Raw genomic sequence first — 22,105 nt, forward strand, 5'->3', positions numbered from 1 at the left:
GGAAATCCTGGTCTAAACAACCAGCATCTCTGACCTTTCCTAACCCAAGCTCCCCTACTCTACTCCCAAGTTTAGCAGACTCATGTATTCATTCAAGGATATTTCTGCATTCCCACTAGTATACATGAGCCTACAGAAGATGAATCAGACACAGTCTTGAGCCTAAAGTGTTTCTACTCTAGTAGGATATTCATTAAGTCCATTGACCCATTCATTCAATTAATATGATTAAGCACCCACTGTGTGCCAGAAACTCTGTAAGCACTAAGAAAAACAGAATTTAAGACATGCACATAAATAATTATCATAAGGGTCACTGCAGCAGATACAAAGTTGAAATGTAGGTTTCCTGACTCTGAAAGCTAACCTTCAAAGAGCTGATTCCAGTCATTGCCTCTACTTCCTTCTCAATCTCTCTCCACTTCGCTTCATGTGGGCTTCCATACCACTTTTTCACTGAAACCACTCTTCTTAGGATCACCAGTGACTTCAAGGTCACCCAATTGACTGGCCATTTTGCTAGCCTTATCTTACAACTGTTTTTGACACAATTGATATTCTATCTTGTCAAAACATGTTTCCCTTAATTTCCATGATGGCACCTCCAGATGTACCTATTTCGCGTCCATGTTTTAAACTGTGCTGGCTCTTTCTCTTCTCTTTACCTCTAAATGTTTTACTTCCCTAAGAACTAGTAGCTGGACCCCACCCTATGGCTTTATACATCATTTCCAATGATGCTCAAATTTGTATCTCCAGTTCTACTTCTCTCTGGAATCCTAGACTCTTATATCCAAATGTCTATTGATATCAAACTTGCCATTCAAAACAGAACTCTTGGAAATGCAAATCAAAACTACAGTGACATATCACTTCACACCTGTCAGAATGGCCATCATTAAAAAGTCTACAAATAACAAATGCTGGAAAGGGTGTGGAGAAAAGCGAACCCTCTTCACTGTTGGTTTGGAATGTAAATTGGCACAGCTACTATGGATAACATACAGAGATTCCTCAAAAAAACTAAAAATAAAGTTGCCATATGATCCAGTAATCCCACTCCAGGGTACATTATCTGGGCAAAATCATAATACAAAAACAATACTGTACACACAGCATATAGTACTGTTCACAATAGCCAAGACATGGAAACAACCTGAATGTCCACCAGCAGATGAATGGATAAAGAAGATGTGGTACATACAGACAATGCAATGGTACTCAGCCATAAAAAAGAATGAAATAATGCCATCCACAGCAACATGGATGGACCTAGAGATTATCATACTAAGTGAAGTCAGAAAGAGAAAGACAATACCAAGTGACATTATGTACCTGAGGGATCTAAAACATGGCACATATGAACTTACCTATGAAACAGACATGAAGAAGAGACCTATGGTTGCCAGGTGTAGGAGAGAAGGACTAGGGGTTTAGGGTTGGCTAGATACGATGGCAGCCCACTCCAGTACTCTTGCCTGGAAAATCCCATGGATGGAGGAGCCTGGTGGGCTGACGTCTATGGGGTCACACAGAGTTGGACACGACTGAAGCAAATTAGCAGATACAAACTAGTATATGGATAAACAACAAGGTCCTAGTGTATAGCAAGGGGAACTATATTCAACATCCTGTGATAAACCATAATGGAAAAGAATATAAAAAAGCGTGTGTGTGTAACCAAATCACTTTACTGTACAGCAAAAATTAATACACTATAAATCAACTATACATTAATAAAATGAATCACAACTATATAAAATGAAACAAACAAATAAATAATAGAATTGTTATTTTGTTCCACTGATCTATATTTCTGTCTTTGTGCCAGTATCATACTGTCTTGATGACTGTGGCTTTGTAGTAGAGCCTGAAGTCAGGCAGATTGATTCCTCCAGTTCCATTCTTCTTTCTCAAGACTGCTTTGGCTATTCGAGGTTTTTTGTATTTCCATACAAATTGTGAAATTATACACACCTATAGACACCTTATCTTTGACAAAGGAGGCAAGAATATACAATGGGTTAAAGACAATCTCTTTAACAAGTGGCATTGGGAAAACTGGTCAACCACGCGTAAAAGAATGAAAATAGAACACTTTCTAATACCATACACAAAAATAAACTCAAAATGGATTAAAGATCTAAATGTAAGACCAGAAACTATAAAACTCCTAGAGGAGAACATAGGCAAAACACTCTCTGACATACATCACAGCAGGATCCTCTATGACCCACCTCCCAGAATATTGGAAATAAAAGCAAAAATAAACAAATGGGACCTAATTAAACTTAAAAGCTTCTGCACAACAAAGGAAACTCTAAGCAAGGTGAAAAGACAGCCTTCAGAATGGGAGAAAATAATAGCAAATGAAACAACTGACAAACAACTAATCTCAAAAATATACAAGCAACTCCTACAGCTCAATTTCAGAAAAATAAATGACCTGATCAAAAAATGGGCCAAAGAACTAAACAGACACTTCTCCAAAGAAGACATACAGATGGCTAATAAACACATGAAAAGATGCTCAACATCACTTATTATCAGAGAAATGCAAATCAAAACCACAATGAGGTATCATTTCACACCAATCAGAATGGCTGCGATCCAAAAGTCTACAAGCAATAAATGCTGGAGAGGGTGTGGAGAAAAGGGAACCCTCTTACACTGTTGGTGGGAATGCAAACTAGTACAGCCACTATAGAGAACAGTGTGGAGATTCCTTAAAAAACTGGAAATAGAACTGCCTTATGATCCAGCAATCCCACTGCTGGGCATACACACTGAGGAAACCAGAAGGGAAAGAGACACGTGTACCCCAATGTTCATCGCAGCACTGTTTATAATAGCCAGGACATGGAAGCAACCTAGATGTCCATCAGCAGACGAATGGATAAGAAAGCTGTGGTACCTATAAACAATGGAGTATTACTCAGCCATTAAAAAGAATACATTTGAATCAGTTCTAATGAGGTAGATGAAACTGGAGCCTATTATACAGAGTGAAGTAAGCCAGAAAGAAAAACACCAATACAGTATACTAAGGCATATATATGGAATTTAGAAAGATGGTAACGATAACCCTGTACGTGAGACAGCAAAAGACACACAGATGTATAGAACAATCTTTTGGACTCTGTGGGAGAGGGTGAGGGTGGGATGATTTGGGAGAATGGCATTGAAACATGTATAATATCATATATGAAACGAATCGCCAGTCCAAGTTCGATGCAGGATGCTTGGGGCTGGTGCACTGGGATGACCCAGAGGGATTGTACGAGGAGGGAGGTGGGAGGGGGGTTCAGGATGGGGAACACGTGTATACCCGTGGCGAATTCATGTTGATGTATGGCAAACCAATACAATATTGTAAAGTAATTAGCCTCCAATTAAAATAAATAAATTTATTTTCAAAAATTAATAGAATTTTTTATTTTTACCACCAGTTCTGCAACTCTTTATTTGGTCAACAGCATAACCATTGATCCCACTCCAGTGTTCTTGCCTGGAGACTCCCAGGGACGGGGGAGCCTGGTGGGCTGCCGTCTATGGGGTTGCACAGAGTCGGAAACGACTGAAGTGACTTAGCATGACTTAGCATAACCATCAATTGAGCTGCTTGAGCCCAAAGCACAAGGTCATCTTTTATCCTTCTCTGTCGTCTAATCCCTCAGTCTGTTGGGTTATTCATGTCCAACTCTTGGCAACCCCATGGACTCAGCACGCCAGGCTTCCCTGTCCTTCACTATTTCCTGGAGTTTGCTCAAACCCATATCCGTTACTGCCATCCAACTATCTCATCCTCTGTTGCCCTCTTCTCTTCCTGCTCTCAATCTTTCCCAGCATCAAGGTCTCTTCCAATGAGCCATCTCTTTGCATCAGGTGGCCAAAGTATTATAGCTTCAGCTTCAGCATCAGTCCTTCCAATGAATATTCAGGATTGATTTCCTTTAGGATTGACTGGTATGATCTCTTTGCTGTCCAAGGAACTCTCAAGAGTCTTCTCCAGCACCACCATTCAAAAGCATGGATTCTTTGGCACTCAGCCTTCTTTATGGTCAAACTCTCACATCTATACATGACTACTGGAAAAACCATAGCTTTGACTACAAGGACCTTTGTTGGCAAAGTGAGCCCTCAGTTAGTCCTGTCAATGTACAGCCCAGATGTACCTCAAATCCTTCCACTTTTCTCCAACTTCACTCTTTTAATCTTCTTTTATCTTAACAATTACAGAAGCCTTCCCATTGGTCTCCCAACTTTCACTCTCACTCCTCTCCATTTTATTCTCCACAAAGTAACCACAAGGAACTATTAAGACTATAAACCAGATCATGTCACCCAAGACTTCACACTCTTCAAGGGCTCCACTTTATTTCGAATAAAATCCACTCTCTTTAACTGTCCCAAACCTCAATACGACTGTGACCACTGCTCTACTGTCATCTCCTTCTGGGCTTCCCCTTGAACTCTCTACTCCCGTCACACTGGTCCAGGGCCTTTGCACCAGCTGCTGCCTTTGCCTAAAATGTTCTTCCTCCTGATCTTCTCACAGCCAGATCCATCACATTACTTTACACCTCAATGTATATGTCACCTCCTCAGGATCACCCACTGTAACACATCATCCTGTTCTAATTTTTCATCTGGCACTTATCACTAATGAATCAGTGTGCATGTGTGAATGAGGCTTTTTTTAGTATATCTGTTCCTTACCTATTTATTATTACTCAAATACAAAATTCAAGACAGCAAAGGCCTTATGTGCTTTATTTAGGATAAACAAGAGTAACCAATGAAGACTAAGTAATCAATAAATACTGAAGATGTGAATAGATGAATCCCCTAGGATTCCCTTAACTTAAAAAAGGGCAATTTTTCTATGTTAAGAAATTGCTATCAGAAGATTATCACCTTTGTTACCCTGAAAGGAACAGAGTGGTAGAAGCCTGCAGTCTTCAGAAAACTGTCAACTATGAAACTGTGAGGCAATCTATTTCTCAAAACAGGAGATTCTGCAAAGACTTCTCTTGAGAATATCAGAGACGTCTTCAAACCAAATGTATAGAATATACATTTCCCCAAAATAAAATTCTGAAATATTCAGGCAGCTGGGCTGGATTGATGATAGATGGCTTAAAGCATGCCATTTAAGTCTCCACATGCCTGACTATAAATATTGATAGCCCCCGTGAGGTGGATGGTTCTGCCTGATGTTCCAGATAAAAGAACCATTTGGAAGGAAGAAAGCTATCCAGCTGCCTCCCTTTGACAGAGTGGGAAATATTATCAGAATGCCCAGAAATACAGAATTTGAATCAGAACAGAGGCCAGGATGAAAGTGAGAATACAAACTGGCTAAACAGGCAAAAATAAAGCTCCCCAAATAGATGCACTGGAGATGCTCCCCCGAAGGCCCACAGCTGCTCAGCCCCCGGGGGCTGGCATCCTGTTCTTCAACAGGCAACATCAGAAGCATGAGCACGTAGGTCTGACCTCGCAGCCCTCGTTTTGCAGCAGTCTTAACAAGAATTCTTCAGGCACAGAGAGGATGCTCAAAAACAGACCATAGAGTACTGGGGGTTTTATCGATGGAAGTGCTCAAACCACCCAATTGTTTGCAACCTGAAGCTATGTGATTCACGAATCCCTTCAAGAAAGGTCATACCACACAGGGATTGACTGAAAAGCAATATGTACAACCTAACTTTTTAAAGGTACAAATGTTCTGGTATGTGAAAAAAATAATTTATGCTCAACTAGATAACCTCTTGAGGACGAGGCTGTGTCTTTATACACCTTTGTATCCGACAGTACTTAAATACCCAGTAGGCAAACAACAAGGGTTTGCTTAGTAAATAAACATCACCTTCACCATCTCCTCTAACCTGCTTGCCCATGTACCCTCTACCTGTTACCTCCCCTCCCTTTCTTCTTCTCTCTCTCCATCCATATCAACTCCCACTTACCTACCCCTCTTTTTACCCTCCGCCTTTACACACACACACATACATACTTGGCCTCTTTGTTAGGCCCTCTTGCTCAGATTCCAACTTAAATCTTTGAAGGGAAGTGCTAGTCGCTTCAGTAGTGTCTGACTCTTTGTGACCCCAGTGACTGTAGTCCACCAGGCTCTTCTGTCCATGGGATTCTCCAGGAAAGAATATTGGAGTGGGCTGCCATTCCCTTCTCCAGGGGATCGTCCTGATTTAGGGATAAAACCCAGCTCTCCTGCATTGCAGGCAGATTCTTTACCATCTGAGCCACAAAATGGATCTTAATATTCCATAAAATTTCAGTGACCTCACCTTAACTGTAACCCAAGAGTTAATGGATGCACTGGAGTGAGGGAATGCCCTGGATCAATGCTAGAGGAAAATGTGCCAGAACACGTCTGGTCACTGTCCCTGTCTGAGCAGCAGGAGAAAATACCTTCTATCACTTGGCACGTTCAGAAATGATATTCAGAAAGCCAATACCCCTCTGGGCCTCAAAAGAGGGGGACTCACCCCCCGACAAATGGGATTCACAGCTTTCCTCCTATATGCTCTTGGGCAAGCTACTGCACCTCTCTCAGCTTCCCTTTCCTCATCCAGCAGGAGCAGTGGGCATGAGAGTGCCCACAGAGTGGTCATGGGAATGAAGTGAGTTGTACCACATTAAGCTCTTGGCACTGGGCCTGGCACGTCGTATGCACTCAGTAAATGATGCTGTAACCGTCAGTTACTGTGCTCCCCACCTTGGGTACCACCATCATGCCTGACACCTATGGCTTTCCTTCTGGGTTGCATTAGCTCAGTCAAAATATGTTTTATTCATTGAAATAGAAAGAGTCTGGGATTTTTGTTTCATTGTGCCTGCCTTTTCACACTGCTTCATGGCACAGCAATGGTGATAATAAAAAGCTGACTCCTGGGCTCTAAGCTGCTAAATTTTTTGCATCACTAGGGCTTTGTTTATGTCAGTGTTCTGCACATGCGTGGAGAGCAGAAAGTGACTCACCAGTTTACAATGCTTAATGGGATGACCCCTCAGGACTGTCCACACTGCTTCTGTTTCATCACACAATCTCCCAACCCTAATTTGGTTTCCAAAAAAACTTCCCCAAGAGGAATATTTCATAAGAAGCTAGAGAATAAGAAGGCAAGGCCAGATACTTGGAAATCAGAGGTACCCACCTTCCCTCTCCTCCTTCCTTCCTCCGTCAGTCAATCCATATGGATTAACTGAACACCTACTATGTACCAACTATTATGCTGGGGGCGGGGCGCACAGTCTCCAACAAGAGAGACCTTGGTCCTGCCATGTCTGCTGTATGGACAATCCCGCAAATCATGAATCCACTACAGTTAATTTAAAACCGGTAATTACAGACCGAGGTGAGTGCAAGGAAGAAAAACTGCAGGGAGTTACAAGACTAAGATAGTCTGGGGATTCTCAGAATGCTTCCATGAGGCAATAACATCTAGTCAAGGACCTGTCTGAAGAGTGATAAGAATTAACTCGCCCAAGAGGCACATACGAGTGTCAGGGTGTGGGGTGGGGAACAGGCAATAAAAAGACTTGTGAAGTCCCTGAACAGCAAAATGTGAAGGAAGTCAAAGAAGCTCAGAGTTGCCAAAATATGGGGGGAAGAGAGACAGGGGGAGGGAGAGAGATGATCTATAAGATAGAGAATTGAATTGAATCAAACCAAATCTTGGTAGAAGTCGGCAAACTCCAGCAGCGTTAAATCTGGTCCCTGCCTGTTTTTGTATACCAGCCCCCATCAGCTAAGAATGCTTTCATATGTTTTAATAGTTGAAAAAAATAAAAAGAATAACATTTAATAACATTGTGAAAATCATATGAAATTCTAATTGCAGGAGCCATAAATAAAGTTTTATTGGAACACAGCCATGCCTGTTCATTTACATACAGTCTACAGCTGCCTTCATGCTACAGAAGCAGAGCTGGGGAGTTGCAACAGAGACCATATGGTACACAAACCCAAAATATTTACTATCTAGCCCTTTACTGAAAAAAAAAAAAAAAAAATGCCAACCCCTGATCTAGTAAGATACACAGAAATCACATTACAAAATCTTTTAAATTATATTAAAAATTTAGCATCTTATCCCCAAAGCAGGGGAACTCATTAACCCACTAAAGAGTTTGAAGAGGAGAACAGCATAATTCAGTAGTGCCCAAACCTGGCTGCACACTGGACTAACCTAGGAAGCTTCCAAAATATAATGCATAAGTTTTGCCCGCAGTGTTGTACATCAGCTGGGTTTGTGCATGGCCTCGGTATGGGTTTTGGAATTTTTGGAAGATTCCAAGGTGATTCTGATGTGCAGGTAACTTTGGGAACCATGGATAAAATCACATCTACATTTTTATAAGATCACCCTAACTCAGGGCTTCTCCCTCTGGATGGATACACATTAGAATCACCTGAGGGATATTTTCAAACACACTGATGCCCAGGCCCACTCCACACCAGGATCTGTAGAGACGGACTCCGAGCCCTGCTATATTTAATTGTCCAGATGATTCTAACATATAGCCAGGGTTACACACTTTGTTATCAATGTGTGGCAAGAGTAGATACAGGGAGAGTCCTGGGTGGCTACTTCAAGGGGTCCAAGTGAAAAATGACAGAGACTTGGGTTGAGTTTCTGGTCCTGGGAGTGGGGAGAAGAAAAGTGAAGGGACAGTCAGTAGGATCTGGTGATGGGCTGGTGACAGTGAGCAGTTGGGTGGGAAATTTCAAAGGTGATACCTAAAAGTCTAGCAAAAGAAATGGGTGTAGCCTAATGCCATTTACTGGGATGGGAACCTTGTAAGAGGAACAAGTTTAGGGGGTAAGAACATTAGTTCCATTATTCTGACATCTTGTTGAAAGAGAGGATACCTATGATGGAGTTAAGTCAGATTGAGGCTATAAAGGAGGCTGGGGTCAAATTACAAAAGGCCTTGAATGCTATACTCACAATATCCTCCTCCTTCAGCAAGCAATGGCTACAATGTAGTAAAGGAACCCATAAGGGCTTTTGATTCAGTTGGTGTTTCTGCTCTATACAGTGTATATGTTTCCTCAGCTTCCTCATCTACAAAATGGGATTGGAAATGTTCATACTCTGTCTCCTATACCTTTGGCCAGCAGACCTCAATGACAGCAGAGGCCCCAGTAAACACCCTTACAAAGGTGTTATGAAGATTAAATGAGATATTATGTGTAAAGTCTCTATGAATTTATGTAGCACAGAAGGCCCTTATCCCTAAATGTCCATTCTAAGATGAATGGATAAAGAAGATATTGTACACACATACAATACAGTACTGTGCTGTGTTGTGCTTAGTCGATTCAGTCATATTCAACTGTTTTCGACCCCATGGACTGTAGCCCGCCGGCTCCTCTGTCCATGGGGATTCTCCAGGCAAGAATACTGGAGTGTGTTGCCATGCCCTCTTCCAGGGGATGTTCCCAACCCAGGGATCGAACCCAGGTCTCCAGCATTGCAGGCGCATTCATCTGAGCCACCAGGGAGACCCAAGAATACTGGAGTGGGTAGCCTATCCCTTCTCCAGGGGAACTGCCTGACCCAGGAATCAAATAGGGGTCTCCTTCATTGCAGGCAGATTCTTTACCAGCTGAGCTACCACCTGGCCATAAATAGAATAAAATAAATAATTCCATCTGGAGCAACATGGATGGGTCTGGAGATTACCGTACCAAGTCAGAAAGAGAAAGACATACACCATAAGATATTACATATATGTGGAATCTAAAATAAGACACCAATTAACTTATCTATGAACAGAAACAGACTCACAACAGACTTGGGGTTGCCGAGGGGGAGGGAGAGTTGCAGAGGGATGGAGCGGGAGTCTGGGATAAGCAGATGCAAACTATTACATATAGAATGGATAAGCAACAAAAGGGGCTGTTGCCCAGCACAGGGAACTATATTCAATATTCTAAAATAAAACAGAATGGAAAAGAATGTTTAAAAACAGTAATCATTATTCCCAAAGGAGAATGGCACAGTGACACCTCACAATGATGCTTCAGGAAATATATAGAACATTAGTGTGAAGGATACACACATAAGAAACGGGCACTAAGATTTAGAAGTTGTGACACACGACGTAACAATATCTGTTCAACCACTAGTAAGAAGTCAGGGACATGCAATCCGGTAGAGTCCATAACCCTTCAGGGTCCCCGCAACCCTCCCCGTACAGTTCTCCTCCTCCTCCAGCATGGCCCTGGTTGTCCCTCTAGCCACTGTACTCACTATCCAGTTGACAAGATGGAGGGAAAAAAAAAACAAAAAAGGATTCTATCAACTCTTAAAGAATATACACATGCTGAAAATTAATTTTAGAGATGATCAAGGATGACTTCCTTCAAAGAGAAAGGGGATCCAGAGAAGCCAGACGGCACCCTGCACTGCTGACTGCAGCAGAATTAAAGCCAAGAGCAGAACTCAGATCACTGAGGCGAATGAGTCATGGCGCCTGGCGAGGAAGCAGGGCTTCAGCCAGACACCAGTCAGAATTAAAGATTGTGGCTCTTGCAAATTAGCCAGAGGAGTTCCTGTAACTGTGGACAATCCAAAGACGAGCCCTGCCCTCACACATGAGGCTGAAAACCACCAGATGCTGACTGCATTAAAACAGTAACTGCATCTGCCCTGATTAACCATACATTCGATGTAAATCCTGAACACCTCACAAGGTGTCATCAAATAAATACTTCTGTCCCTTTAAAATATAGATGTAGGAAGTAGCCTAAAATATACATGGATATTTTCATAGTAACTTTTAGAGAACCCTCAAGACACCTTGCCTGCATCCACCTCTACAGGCAAGAGAGAAAACATTACGCCACCTCAAAAGCATGCCTCTCTGATCATCATGTTTCTTCCCACCTAGAAGTAATTAATCACTACCCTTGTTCTCATGGTGTATAATTCCTTCCTTTTCTTTATATTTCCATTTCTATGTATCTCCAAATAATGTTGCTTGTTTCTATTTTCACATGAATAGAATTACATTATATGTGTTCTTTTTACTCTGTTTCTTCTGCTCAGCATCATGTTTGTGGCTTCAAAGCATTATATTCATGGGTGAAAGGCCACAATGTCTAAAATTTGAGTTAAAATACTGTGAGGAAGGAGTTGCAAAGTAAACATTAAATACTTTGTGATGGATAGATTAGGCTCTTTATACTAGACTCTTAGCTCTTACATTTTAAGTTTCAAAATTTTTATAATAAAAATTTGCTTAAATTACTTTGTGAGATTCCTTTTACTACAGCAATTTTCAGTGCTGTATAGCAACAGTTTTCTAAGTAAGGTCTCAAAATCAAGAGCATCAGAATCATTTGGGAATTTGTTTGAAATGCAAATCACTGGGTTCCACCCTAGACTTACTGAATCAGAAGCTCTTGGAATGAGGCCCAGTAATCTGTGTGTTAATAAACCCTCCAGATAGTTCTGATGACACTCAAGTTTGATAATCACTACTGAATAGTATTCTATTATGTAAATGCTCCACAGCTTATCCATTCTACTATTGATATATTTATATATTAATATATTTCAAATTTGGGGGTTTCAAATTTGTGAATATTATAAATAGTTTGTACAAGACTTTTGGTGACAAGAGTCTCCCTGACATATACCTACTGCTACAATAACAGAATCGTAGGGTATACATATTAATATTACCTAATAATGCCAACTATTTTCAAAGTGGTTCACCAATTCACGGTCCCACTAGTAATGTACAAAGGTTCCCTCTGCTCTACATACTTGCCAATATTTGGTATTTTTCAGATATTTTCACTGCTGCCATTTTATAGGGTTAAGCAAGTTTAAGCTTTCCAAGTTGGGATCAAAAAACATGTATTAGGGAATAGAACTCCAGACATGGAATCATAGTATTGCAACTATATTAGTTGGTGGATCTGCATGGAATAAGCCTGACATAGAAAGAATCTGGCATGATAGAGAAACTGAAAAAGGCCAATATGATTATACTACGAAAAGGAAGGTGAAATACAGTACAAAATGCTGTTGGAGGTAAGAGAGGAACAAATCAGGGACCCTGTAAGCATGCTGAAGACTTTGAATTATATTCCTAGTGAAACCAAAAGCCAATGAAGGTTTTTAAGCAGGAAATTTACATGGCTATATTTCTACATCTGTATATTTAAAATCTTTCAGGCACACACCCAATTCTCCCTATAATGGAGTTGCTTAATGCTTCAGACTATGCTTCTGCTAAAAACAACTAGAATAGTTGGATAAAGCACAAATACATACATACACCTGCTTAAAGGCATAACAGAGTTTTTGAGACAACCAGTAATTGAGGGGACAAACCCTAGGATAAGAGAACCACAAAGAGATGAGCCAAAATTCTGCAGTCATTCTTTCCCTTGGGACATTTGCCTAAAGTAGGGGAGGGGTAAGGGGCTGAGGATCCAGGCAAACAGCCTCAACACAGTTGCTATTAAGAGGCAAAAATACCAGAAGATATTTCAGCAGTCTCTTGAGGAAAGAAAGACAAAACTTAAGAGCTCTGAGATGCCAAGATCCAAATAAAAAAGAAGCAGAAAACTAAGCCCAGCACTTGGCTGGTATTCCCCTCTAGACATCTGCTCAGTTCTAAAGCTGTGCAGGGCAGGAGGCTAAGAAGCCAAGGAGAAGGCTCCCAAAAACACTTTCAGCGAGAATTTTGATAGTCTCACGCTGCTGAGGAGAGAAAAGACGTGTGGACTAGCCAGGGGAGAAGTCACTGAGAACACCCTACGCTCTTAGCTGCAGTTCCAAGAAGGCTACAACCTAGAAAGAGGCATCGGCAAGTGGCACACACAGCTTTATCAAAACTAAAACAATGCCTATGGTCAGCTAAGTCACTAGCTGGATTATAATAATCAGTCCCCCAATGTGCATGCCTGGAAGTTTTTTCTCTGGAGATAAAATCACAGACAACATTCACAATTTTTCATACAAAATGTTGAGTATACAATCAAAGTTAATTAAACATGTCAAGACACAAAGCACAAACCCAGAGGGGAAAAAAAAACAGATCACAGACAAAGAAACCACAAGTGATTCAGGTATTAGAGTTAGTAGGAAAAGAGTCTAACTATGATTAATATATAACTATGATTAATATATTACTACAGATGGTGACTGCAGCCATGAAATTAAAAGACGCTTACTCCTTGGAAGGAAAGTTATGACCAACCTAGATAGCATATTCAAAAGCAGAGACATTACTTTGCCAACAAAGGTTCATCTAGTCAAGGCTATGGTTTTTCCTGTGGTCATGTATGGATGTGAGAGTTGGACTGTGAAGAAGGCTGAGCACTGTAGAATTGATGCTTTTGAACTGTGGTGTTGGAGAAGACTCTTGAGAGTCCCTTGGACTGCAAGGAGATCCAACCAGTCCATTCTGAAGGAGATCAGCCCTGGGATTTCTTTGGAAGGAATGATGCTAAAGCTGAAACTCCAGTCTTTTGGCCACCTCATGCGAAGTGTTGACTCATTGGAAAAGACTCTGATGCTGGGAGGGATTGGGGGCAGGAGGAGAAGGGGACGACAGTGGATGAGATGGCTGGATGGCATCACTGACTCGATGGATGTGAGTCTGAGTGAAATCCAGGAGTTGGTGATGGACAGGGAGGCCTGGTGTGCTGCGATTCATGGGGTCGCAAAGAGTGGGACACAACTGAGCGACTGATCTGATCTGACGATTAATATATTTAGAAATATAAGAAGAAAGTGGAAAAATTCATAAAAGGCAAAGAATTTCATCATAGAGTTAGAATCAATAAAAAGAATCAAATGCAAAAACTAGGATCAAAAATAATTTCTAGTACTGTAAAATTAAAACTACTGAGCAACATATTAGACATAGCAGAAGAGATGATTAATAAATAAGAAGGTAGGTCAAAATTCTTCAAAGCTGAAGCACAAAGAAAAGCTAAAATGGAAAAGAAAGAAGAATGTAAGATACACGTGTGATAAAGGAAAAAGACCTAAATTATGTAAATGAAGACATAGAAAAAGAGAGAAAGAAGGGGCAACAAAAGTATTTAAAGAGATACAACCAAGTTAGAGATAGCAATGCACAAACACAAAAGTTACTAAGAACTTCATCAGGGTTGACAGCAAATCTACAACAGAAAATAATCAATAATGCCAAACCTAGGGACATCATAAAAATATGGATAAAAACTAAAGGCAAGAAAATCCTAAAAGTGACCAGAGGTTAAAAAAAAACACAGTATCTTCATAAAAGTATTAATAATGTTGGTTAATGACTGACTTTTCAACAGAAAGGATGGAAGCCTGAAGACAATGGAATAAGATTTTTAAAGTGCTGGGAAAAAACCTTCAATATATTAATAGAATGACATACTTAGAGAAAATATCATTCAAAATGACAGTAAAATTAAGATATTTTCAGATAAGTAGAAACTGAGAGGATCTGTCAGCAGTAAACCCTCACTTTGAAAAAATGCTAATAAAAGTATAATGGGCATAAGAAAATGATCCCAGATGAAGGCATGGTAATGTAGGAAAAAAATAAAGAACAATGGAAAAGGTAAACATGTAAGAATGAATATTGATTGTTTAAAGTAACAATAAAAACTCTAATACATTTTTAAAATGTGTATTGTAGATTAAAATGCATCTATAAAATGAAAGATGTGAGAGGGTATATAAAATTAAAATGCAATAAGGTATCTTATTATCCAGCATTACATTTACCTGAAAGAAACGAAAATATGTACACAAAATGATTTATACATTATATATTTATAGAAGAACTGTTAGTAAAAGGCTTCCCAGGTGGCGCTAGAGCTAAATAATCCACTTGCCAATGCAGGAGATGCAAGAGACATGGGTTCAATCTGTGGGTTGGGAATGATCCCTGGAGTAGGAAATGGCAACCCACTCTGGTAATCTTGCCTGGAAAATTCCATGGACAGAGGAGCCTGAAAGGCTACAGGGGCCTTAAAGATTACAGTCCATGGGGCCATAAAAATTCAGACACAGCTGAGCACACACACACTTACCCAATTCCTATATCCATGGTTAGTGACAGGTACAAACTGAAAACAATTCAAATGTGCATCTGCAGGCGAACTGATAATCAAATTAAATGGATTAAAGGAAAAAAAGGAACAAAATAGGGACAGACTGAAAACTCCTGACGAATCACATTTACAGGTTTAGAGTGAGCAAAAGATGCCAGGTTTACAAGTACACAGTATACTATTCCATTTTGTGAGGTTTTGACCAAGAGAAACTAGTTTATGATGCTAACAATCGGGATAACTGTTATCTTTGGGAAGAATATAAACTGGGAACGATTAAGAAGGGACCTCTGGCTGGTTAGTAATGTTCCACTTCTTGATCCAGTTACATTCATGGGTTCACTTCATGGAAAGGGATCAAGCTTCACATTTAGGATTGTTCATTTCTCTATATGTATTTCCAAAAAAAACAGAAAGTTACACACAGGATAACAAGACTGTATCAACCACTAAAATATAGCTTGACCAGTATCATCAATACACGTTACTCCCTAATTATCCCCACCCCCACCCTACTAGAGATAACTACTCTCATAAATTTGGTGCTCACCATTCTTCTGCACTATCTTATATTTTGACTGCTTATATATAAGTTCACCTAAATATATAGAATTGTTTTGCATGTTTTTAAACTTTATATAAAAGATCATTTGATTTCTGTTTTTAAAAGATCATTCTAAAAATAGCACAAGGAAACTTCCTAGTATGACAAAATAATCTATATATTATTTGGAGTGTTGGTTAAATGTGTAAAAACATTTGTCAAAGCACATCAAAATGTACATTTAGTATCTGTGCATTTCACTACAGGTAAATGTTACCTCACTTAAAACCACTTTTTAAAAAACAAATCATTCTAGCATTTTCATAGGCAATGGATGAGAAGTGAAATCAGGAAGGCCAGTTAAAATATTACAGTAGACCTGGTGAGGGCCAAACTCATCTGTCTGAGAAGTAAGGAACTAAAGTCAGGTTGTGGTCATAGTTCTTTGAACAGCTTAACCGTGAAGTGGAGGGCTTCCCAGGCGGTTCAGACAGTAAAGACCCTGTCTGCAAGGCAGGAGATCCGGATTCAATCCTTGGATAGGGCAGGTCCCCTGGCGAGCGAATGGCAGCCCACTCCAATATTCTTGTCTGAAGAATCCCCTGGAGGAGGAGGAGTCTGGTGGGCTACAGTCCATCGGGTCACAATGAGTCAGAGACAATTGAGCAATAATCCCTCCACTTCCCACTGTGAAGTGAAGCAGTGACTGGAGGGAGGGATGAGTCCAAAGAGAAGTTCTCAAAAACAGAAGATTAAGCCTGACCCTATTGAGAGGCAACACAGAAGACAAAGGAGAGATGAGGGGTTAAGGGTTGGGTCCTCCAGAAGGTGAGAGGGGATGGGATGGTCTGGTCTCTGCTGGGACACAATGCCTTCTTGCTTTTAACTAGAAGGAAGTAAAGGTACAGATGCAGGAAAAATTGTTTGGTGATTGAAAGACAAAGGAGTTTCCATTCAATGGCTGCTACGTCTTCAATGATCATGGGTCATTACTGATATAGGGTGGAGACTGGAGTGTTGAAGCTTATGAAAAGGGGCATGAAATTCCATTGGAAAAGGCTGGGAAAGCATCCCAACATGGTGGGGAAAGATTAAGAAAAAACCTAAGGTTCTATTTTGCAAGGCTAAGTGTCCAACAGGTATCCAGATCAAAAACAGGAACAGTATTATTCATCTTTGCCTATGCTTCATGAAGCACAGGATAACAAATATTAGGTACATGAAAGAATGAATTAATGAAAATTCAATCTTTTCATATTTTCTTAGCACCTTTTTATATTGTTGGCCATATTCTATGATGTAAGTGAAGAAAAAACAGAAATAATGTACCTTAGCAATCAATCGCTATCAAACACATTTTCCTGTTCCTCAGTTTTAGTTCTGTTTGTTCTTGGAAGAAAAACAATCTGTGTCTTCCAATGTTACAAATTCTTCATTTTATCAAAAAATGACGTGTTCATCCTCTAAAACAACTGTTCAGCAGAATTCACCAATGGGGCAATTTTCATTAAAAAAAAAAAAAAAACCTAAGAGATAAACTCTGCATCCCTATATTAACACAACTTGTGCCAATCATAAGGATATATATAGTTGAAGAAGAAATTAGACGCTCTTGCCAAGAAGGATTAACCTGTCTCTGTATTGGAGATGTTCCTGCTGCTGCTAAGTCGCACATGCATCATGAGTAAAGAAAGCCTTTAGCTTGTGTACAGTAATCTCAGGGTGACCCCAGCAAACAATAAGCACACTGTGCCGTTTGTTTATCATTTATCAATTGTGAAATTGAAAACAAAGATTATAAATGCATTACTTGCAGTCAAAATTATTTTTATTACACTAAGCTCCATTGAAAAGGGCTCCATTCATACAAGAAGCACAGTTTGGGCTGGATGAACAGTCAGATTTTTACACTTATAATTCAAGCATCTACTTACTACGTATATTGAGTGCACTGTCCTAGTTCCTGTTGCCACAGTCAGACTATAAATGCGTATTTGCGGTCATGCTTAACTACAGTAATTCAGAACTTCAACTGTCAAGTTTGGAGCTAATATTCTCACGTAGGCAGTTCATGTTCTACTCTTAAAAATAATTCCTTGTTTGCTATCGGAAGCTCCTAATATAATACACAAAATATCAGGATCAATTTTTTAAAATAATCTATATCTTTAACTAAATGTACTTTTTTCCCTGAAAATATCCCCTTCCTTCAGTAACTGTAAACCCTGGTGAAGCAGTAAAACAGCAGAACATATTAAATATATACAAAACACACACAGAGAAAACAGCCGTGTTTACAGGGAGGAAAAGAAGGAAAATCTCAGTTTTGTGCTAACTATCCTTTGAGACATTTTTTTAAGTGTGGAGGCACCAATTATTTCTCCTTTGCTGGAAGGTCTACACATTTAAAGGTTCCGTAGGTCCACTAAGAAAATAAGCAACTGTTTCTCTGTATCATTAAACACAACAGGATACCAGTCCTGTGCCGATTTTAAAACACTAACAAAATTCTAACTGTGAATATTAAGATTTAACATTTCAGTTTCGAGAGAAGTAAAGAGTTGTTTTGTCTACAAAGAGCATTAGAACCGTACTCCAAATTGTCAATTGCACAGTATCTTTAGCACTGAAGGCCAGCTCCATTGCAGAATCTTGTAATGCTCGAGTCTGAAGAAACCTTGCAGGTCTCCTATTCCAATCTGACACCCAAGACAGGAATTTTTTCCTCAGCATCCCTGACAGATGGTCAATCTCTGTTTCAATTACTCCAGTGGGGGAGTTCTCAAAAGAAGATTCCCAAGGGATATGATGAAACGCTAGAATCAACCATTCAGACAGGGAGTACAGCTCCAGTAAGCCTGTAGATACAGACAGCGTTGCCAGACACTAAAACCAGACTTCCAAAAGAAAGTGATTCAGAATCAGCAACGTTAAGACATGGAGACCCCCCAATCCTGGGACCACCCTAGGTCTTTTTATTGGCCTGGGAAGAAGCCTCTACAATCTGGGAAGCAAGGTGGCTTTTCTCCTGCTGGTTTCTTAAAGAACTGATTCTTTCAGGCTCACAGCAAGGGTTTGTTAGCTAGCCTCAGAGAGGATCAAATTTCTTCCTTCTGAAAACCAAGCCAGGGGACCCCCCTGGTGGAATTGCTAATGCTTAAAATACTCCTAACTTTGGTCTTAAAATTCTCACTACAATAAACCAGGGCATTTCAAGCTCTTCTTTTAAAGGTATATACAGGCTAAGCTGTAACTGAAGTAGCTTGGTTGGTGTAGGGTTGACGTGTGGGGGTTGATGGTTTAAGCGCAGCCCTTCATCCCGCCGTGAAGTCTGGTTTATCTGACAAGGAAAGGCGAGCGCGCGGGGCTAAGCTGCCAGCACACCCACTGCCGGACCCCGTCACAGGGCTGCCCGGCCCTTACCTGTCGATGCTGATCACGCACAGGGTCATGATCGAGGCCGTGCAGCACATGACGTCCATGGCGATAAAGACGTTACAGAAGAAATGGCCAAAGATCCACTTGCCCCCAATGAGGTCGGTGACGCTGACGAAGGGCATGACCGCCACGGCCACCGAAAGGTCGGCCAGCGCCAGGGACACGATCAGGTAGTTGGAGGGCTGCCGGAGCTTTTTGACGAAGCACACCGAAATCACCACCAGGCAGTTGCCGGCGATCGTCAGCAGCGTGATGAGCGTCAGGATGGAGCCGATCACAACTTTCTCGGCTCTGCCGTAGTTGATCTGCTCCCAGCAGCCGGAGGTATTGTCCCGCGGCGTGTCCCGGGTGGGCCCGGGGCTAGCCGTCACCTCCACGACCCCGTGCAGCAGGTGAGGCGCCCAGGAGCCCGCGACCAGGCCGGCGCCGTCGGGGCTCAGGTCGGGCAGCCCGCGCCCCGCCTCCGGCAGGAAGAAAGAGCGGAGGTGCCCGTAGAGGTCCGGGCGGCCGCTGCTATTAACGTCCATCATCGTGCCGCTGTGCGCCGCTGCCCATGGAGCCGGCGCCCCCGCCACGCGCTGCGGCTGCCGGCCCGGGGGCTTCACCTCGCCGGTTCCGCTCCGCTCGGCCCAGCCATGAGGCCCACGCTGACCGCAGGGGGGCGCCCCGGCTCGGCCTCACGGCTCCGCACGTCCGGGTCCCGCAGCCGCAGCGGACAACACGGGAGCGCGGCCGCCCCGGGGACTACTTGCAGGAGGCGTCTCCAGCACCCGACGGATGCCCGGGACGCGCGGGTTCGCTAGCCGGCGGGCCGGGCTCGGCTGGCCGCACCGCAGTCCGCAGCCCGCAGCCGCCGCGCCGCTCGGCCGAGAGCGCCCGGGAGGCAGCGGCAGAAGTTGCGGAGTGCGCCCCGCCCCTCGCGCCCGCCGCCGCCGCCGCTCCCCTGCGGCAGCCACGCCGCGTTCCCGTCGCCGCCGCCGCGTCCGGCCGCTGACCGCGCGCCCCGGGATCCCGGACGGGCTTCCCCGGCTGGGCAGGGGCCGCCGCCTCTACCGCGCTTCCCCCAACCCACTGAGCGGGGGGAGGCGCTCCTCGCGCCTCCCGGGATCCCGAGCCGCCTCGCTCGGGGGATCTTTCTTTCCGCGGGAGGCTCACACACCCTCGGACAGACCCGAACCCCCTTACAGTAGTAAAGATAGTTTGGTGGGGGAGGACTAGGGAGCCAGTGGATGTCCGGACTCACTGCAAAATGAAGAACCTGGGGAGGAAAAAAATGTTTTTAATCTTAATTTTGAAAAAGACAAAAAAAAAAAAAAAAACTTTCTGAGCACTCTACCAAGCAACAGATAATTTCCAGTTATTTTGATCACTGATGGGAGAAAGCGAAGATGAAAAAAGAGAAGCAGCTGAATGTGGGGGGCGGGGGTGAGCTCAGATGGAGATAAGGGACAGCGAGGGACGTCTTAGGGTCCTGGCACCTAGGAGGAACTACTGGCTCTGGAGAAGGGCCTTCAGAGAGCTTAAAAAACCCATTGTGACAAATCCCCCAGGCGTATAGAAACCGGCCTTTCCCCTCTGAATGTAGACCTTGGCTATATTCAGACTTCAGAGCCTATGTTCAGACTTTAGAGCCTAATATATTGAAGTATTCACAGCCTAATATATTGAAATGAGGGCTAATTCTCCATGGCGTTCTGGAAATCTTGCACATAAGAAACGACCGCTTTTAACGTTCTCCAGAAGAATCCTGGAGACGTATGTTGATTTAATCCCTATTGCTTAAAATCCCCTTGGTATTGAAACCCAGTCAGGGTGGAGCTGGTTTTTTTATTTGAGACTTATTTCATTCCATTTTGTTCAAATATTTTACCGGAAGCTAGCAGTGATTTCTTTAAAGACCCTTAAAAATAAGCAAATCTGTTTTCTAGTTAGGCCCTGCTGCTGCCGCTGCTAAGTCGCTTCAGTCGTGTCCCCGACTGTGCGACCCCATAGACGGCAGCCCACCAGGCTCCCCCATCCCTGGGATTCTCCAGGCAAGAACACTGGAATGGGTTGCCATTTCCTTCTCCAATGCATGAAAGTGAAAGGTGAAAGTGAAGTCGCTCAGTCGTGTCCGACTCTTAGCGACCCCATGGACTGCAGTCTACCAGGCTCCTCTGTTCATGGGATTTTCCAGGCAAGAGTACTGGAGTGGGGTGCAATTGCCTTCTCCGAGTTAGGCCCTAGTGTATCATAAATAAGAAGAAAGGGAACAGAAACCTCAAAATGTACTGATGTGAGTGCTGGGTTGGGTAACACTCTTCCATTCTTCAAGGTTTTTCATTTATCCTGTTTTTCCAGATAAGGAAACATAGTTGCTATTTCAGTCAGCTGGTAATAGGTTTCCAACCCAGGTTATTCTGATTACTATGTTCATATTCTTCCCTCTAAACACTCCCCCAATTTTTTTTTAAGTGGAAAAAAATAAATCCCTAAATCTTGGGCCAATATTGACAGCTCTTTCGCTACTGTGAACCTGTCAGGAGCTCTCCTCTGTTTGGGGTAGGTGGATCAGTACATTCAGAGGAAGAGTGAAAGGTACTGTTTCATAGTTAAGAGGATGGGTGAAGAAGTGTCTTCAACCTTACGTAAATTAGTATTAAACGTAATTTCAGACAGAAGAAAAGTAGTTTGCAGTTGGAAGGCACCTGCAAAACCGTTCTCTTCAATGCAGAGAGGGAAGTAAAGGCTGCCACAAGTGACTTGTCCAAGATCATTCATGACTACAATGAAACGGATCAGGTTTTTGGTTTTGTGGTTTAGAATTGTCTCAAGGCCTCATAAAAATTCCTTAATGTAGTAAATTTCACAGGATGTTCTCAGCTTTTCTCATTTTGACTTTTTAACTCATTTTGGCTTTTCTTACTTTTTCCTTCTTGAGAACTCTAAGCAGGGCCACCTTACTTTCTGTCTTGGCTCTTTTAAGTAATATTCTACATTAATTAATTATACAAAGAATCTGAAAAGCAATATTC

The 22,105-nt window shown here is 42.1% G+C and overlaps 1 protein-coding gene across 3 annotated transcripts in view; it reads right to left on the reverse strand.

The window, feature by feature from the left end:
• HTR7 (5-hydroxytryptamine receptor 7) overlaps positions 1-19,932 on the reverse strand; it is a 121,291-nt gene extending 101,359 nt beyond the window's left edge. For all 3 annotated transcript variants that reach the window (XR_011564233.1, XM_070780469.1, XM_019953224.2), the window contains exon 1: positions 19,077-19,932. Coding sequence is in view for 2 of the 3 variants with exons in the window: in XM_070780469.1 (XP_070636570.1) it covers positions 19,077-19,621 (545 nt within the window). In the remaining variant the exon portion in view is untranslated. The remainder of the gene's footprint in view (positions 1-19,076) is intronic.
• Between the last annotated feature and the right edge of the window lie 2,173 nt (positions 19,933-22,105).

The sequence above is a fragment of the Bos indicus genome, chromosome 26 (genome assembly GCF_029378745.1).
Source record: "Bos indicus isolate NIAB-ARS_2022 breed Sahiwal x Tharparkar chromosome 26, NIAB-ARS_B.indTharparkar_mat_pri_1.0, whole genome shotgun sequence".
NCBI lineage: Eukaryota > Metazoa > Chordata > Mammalia > Artiodactyla > Bovidae > Bos > Bos indicus.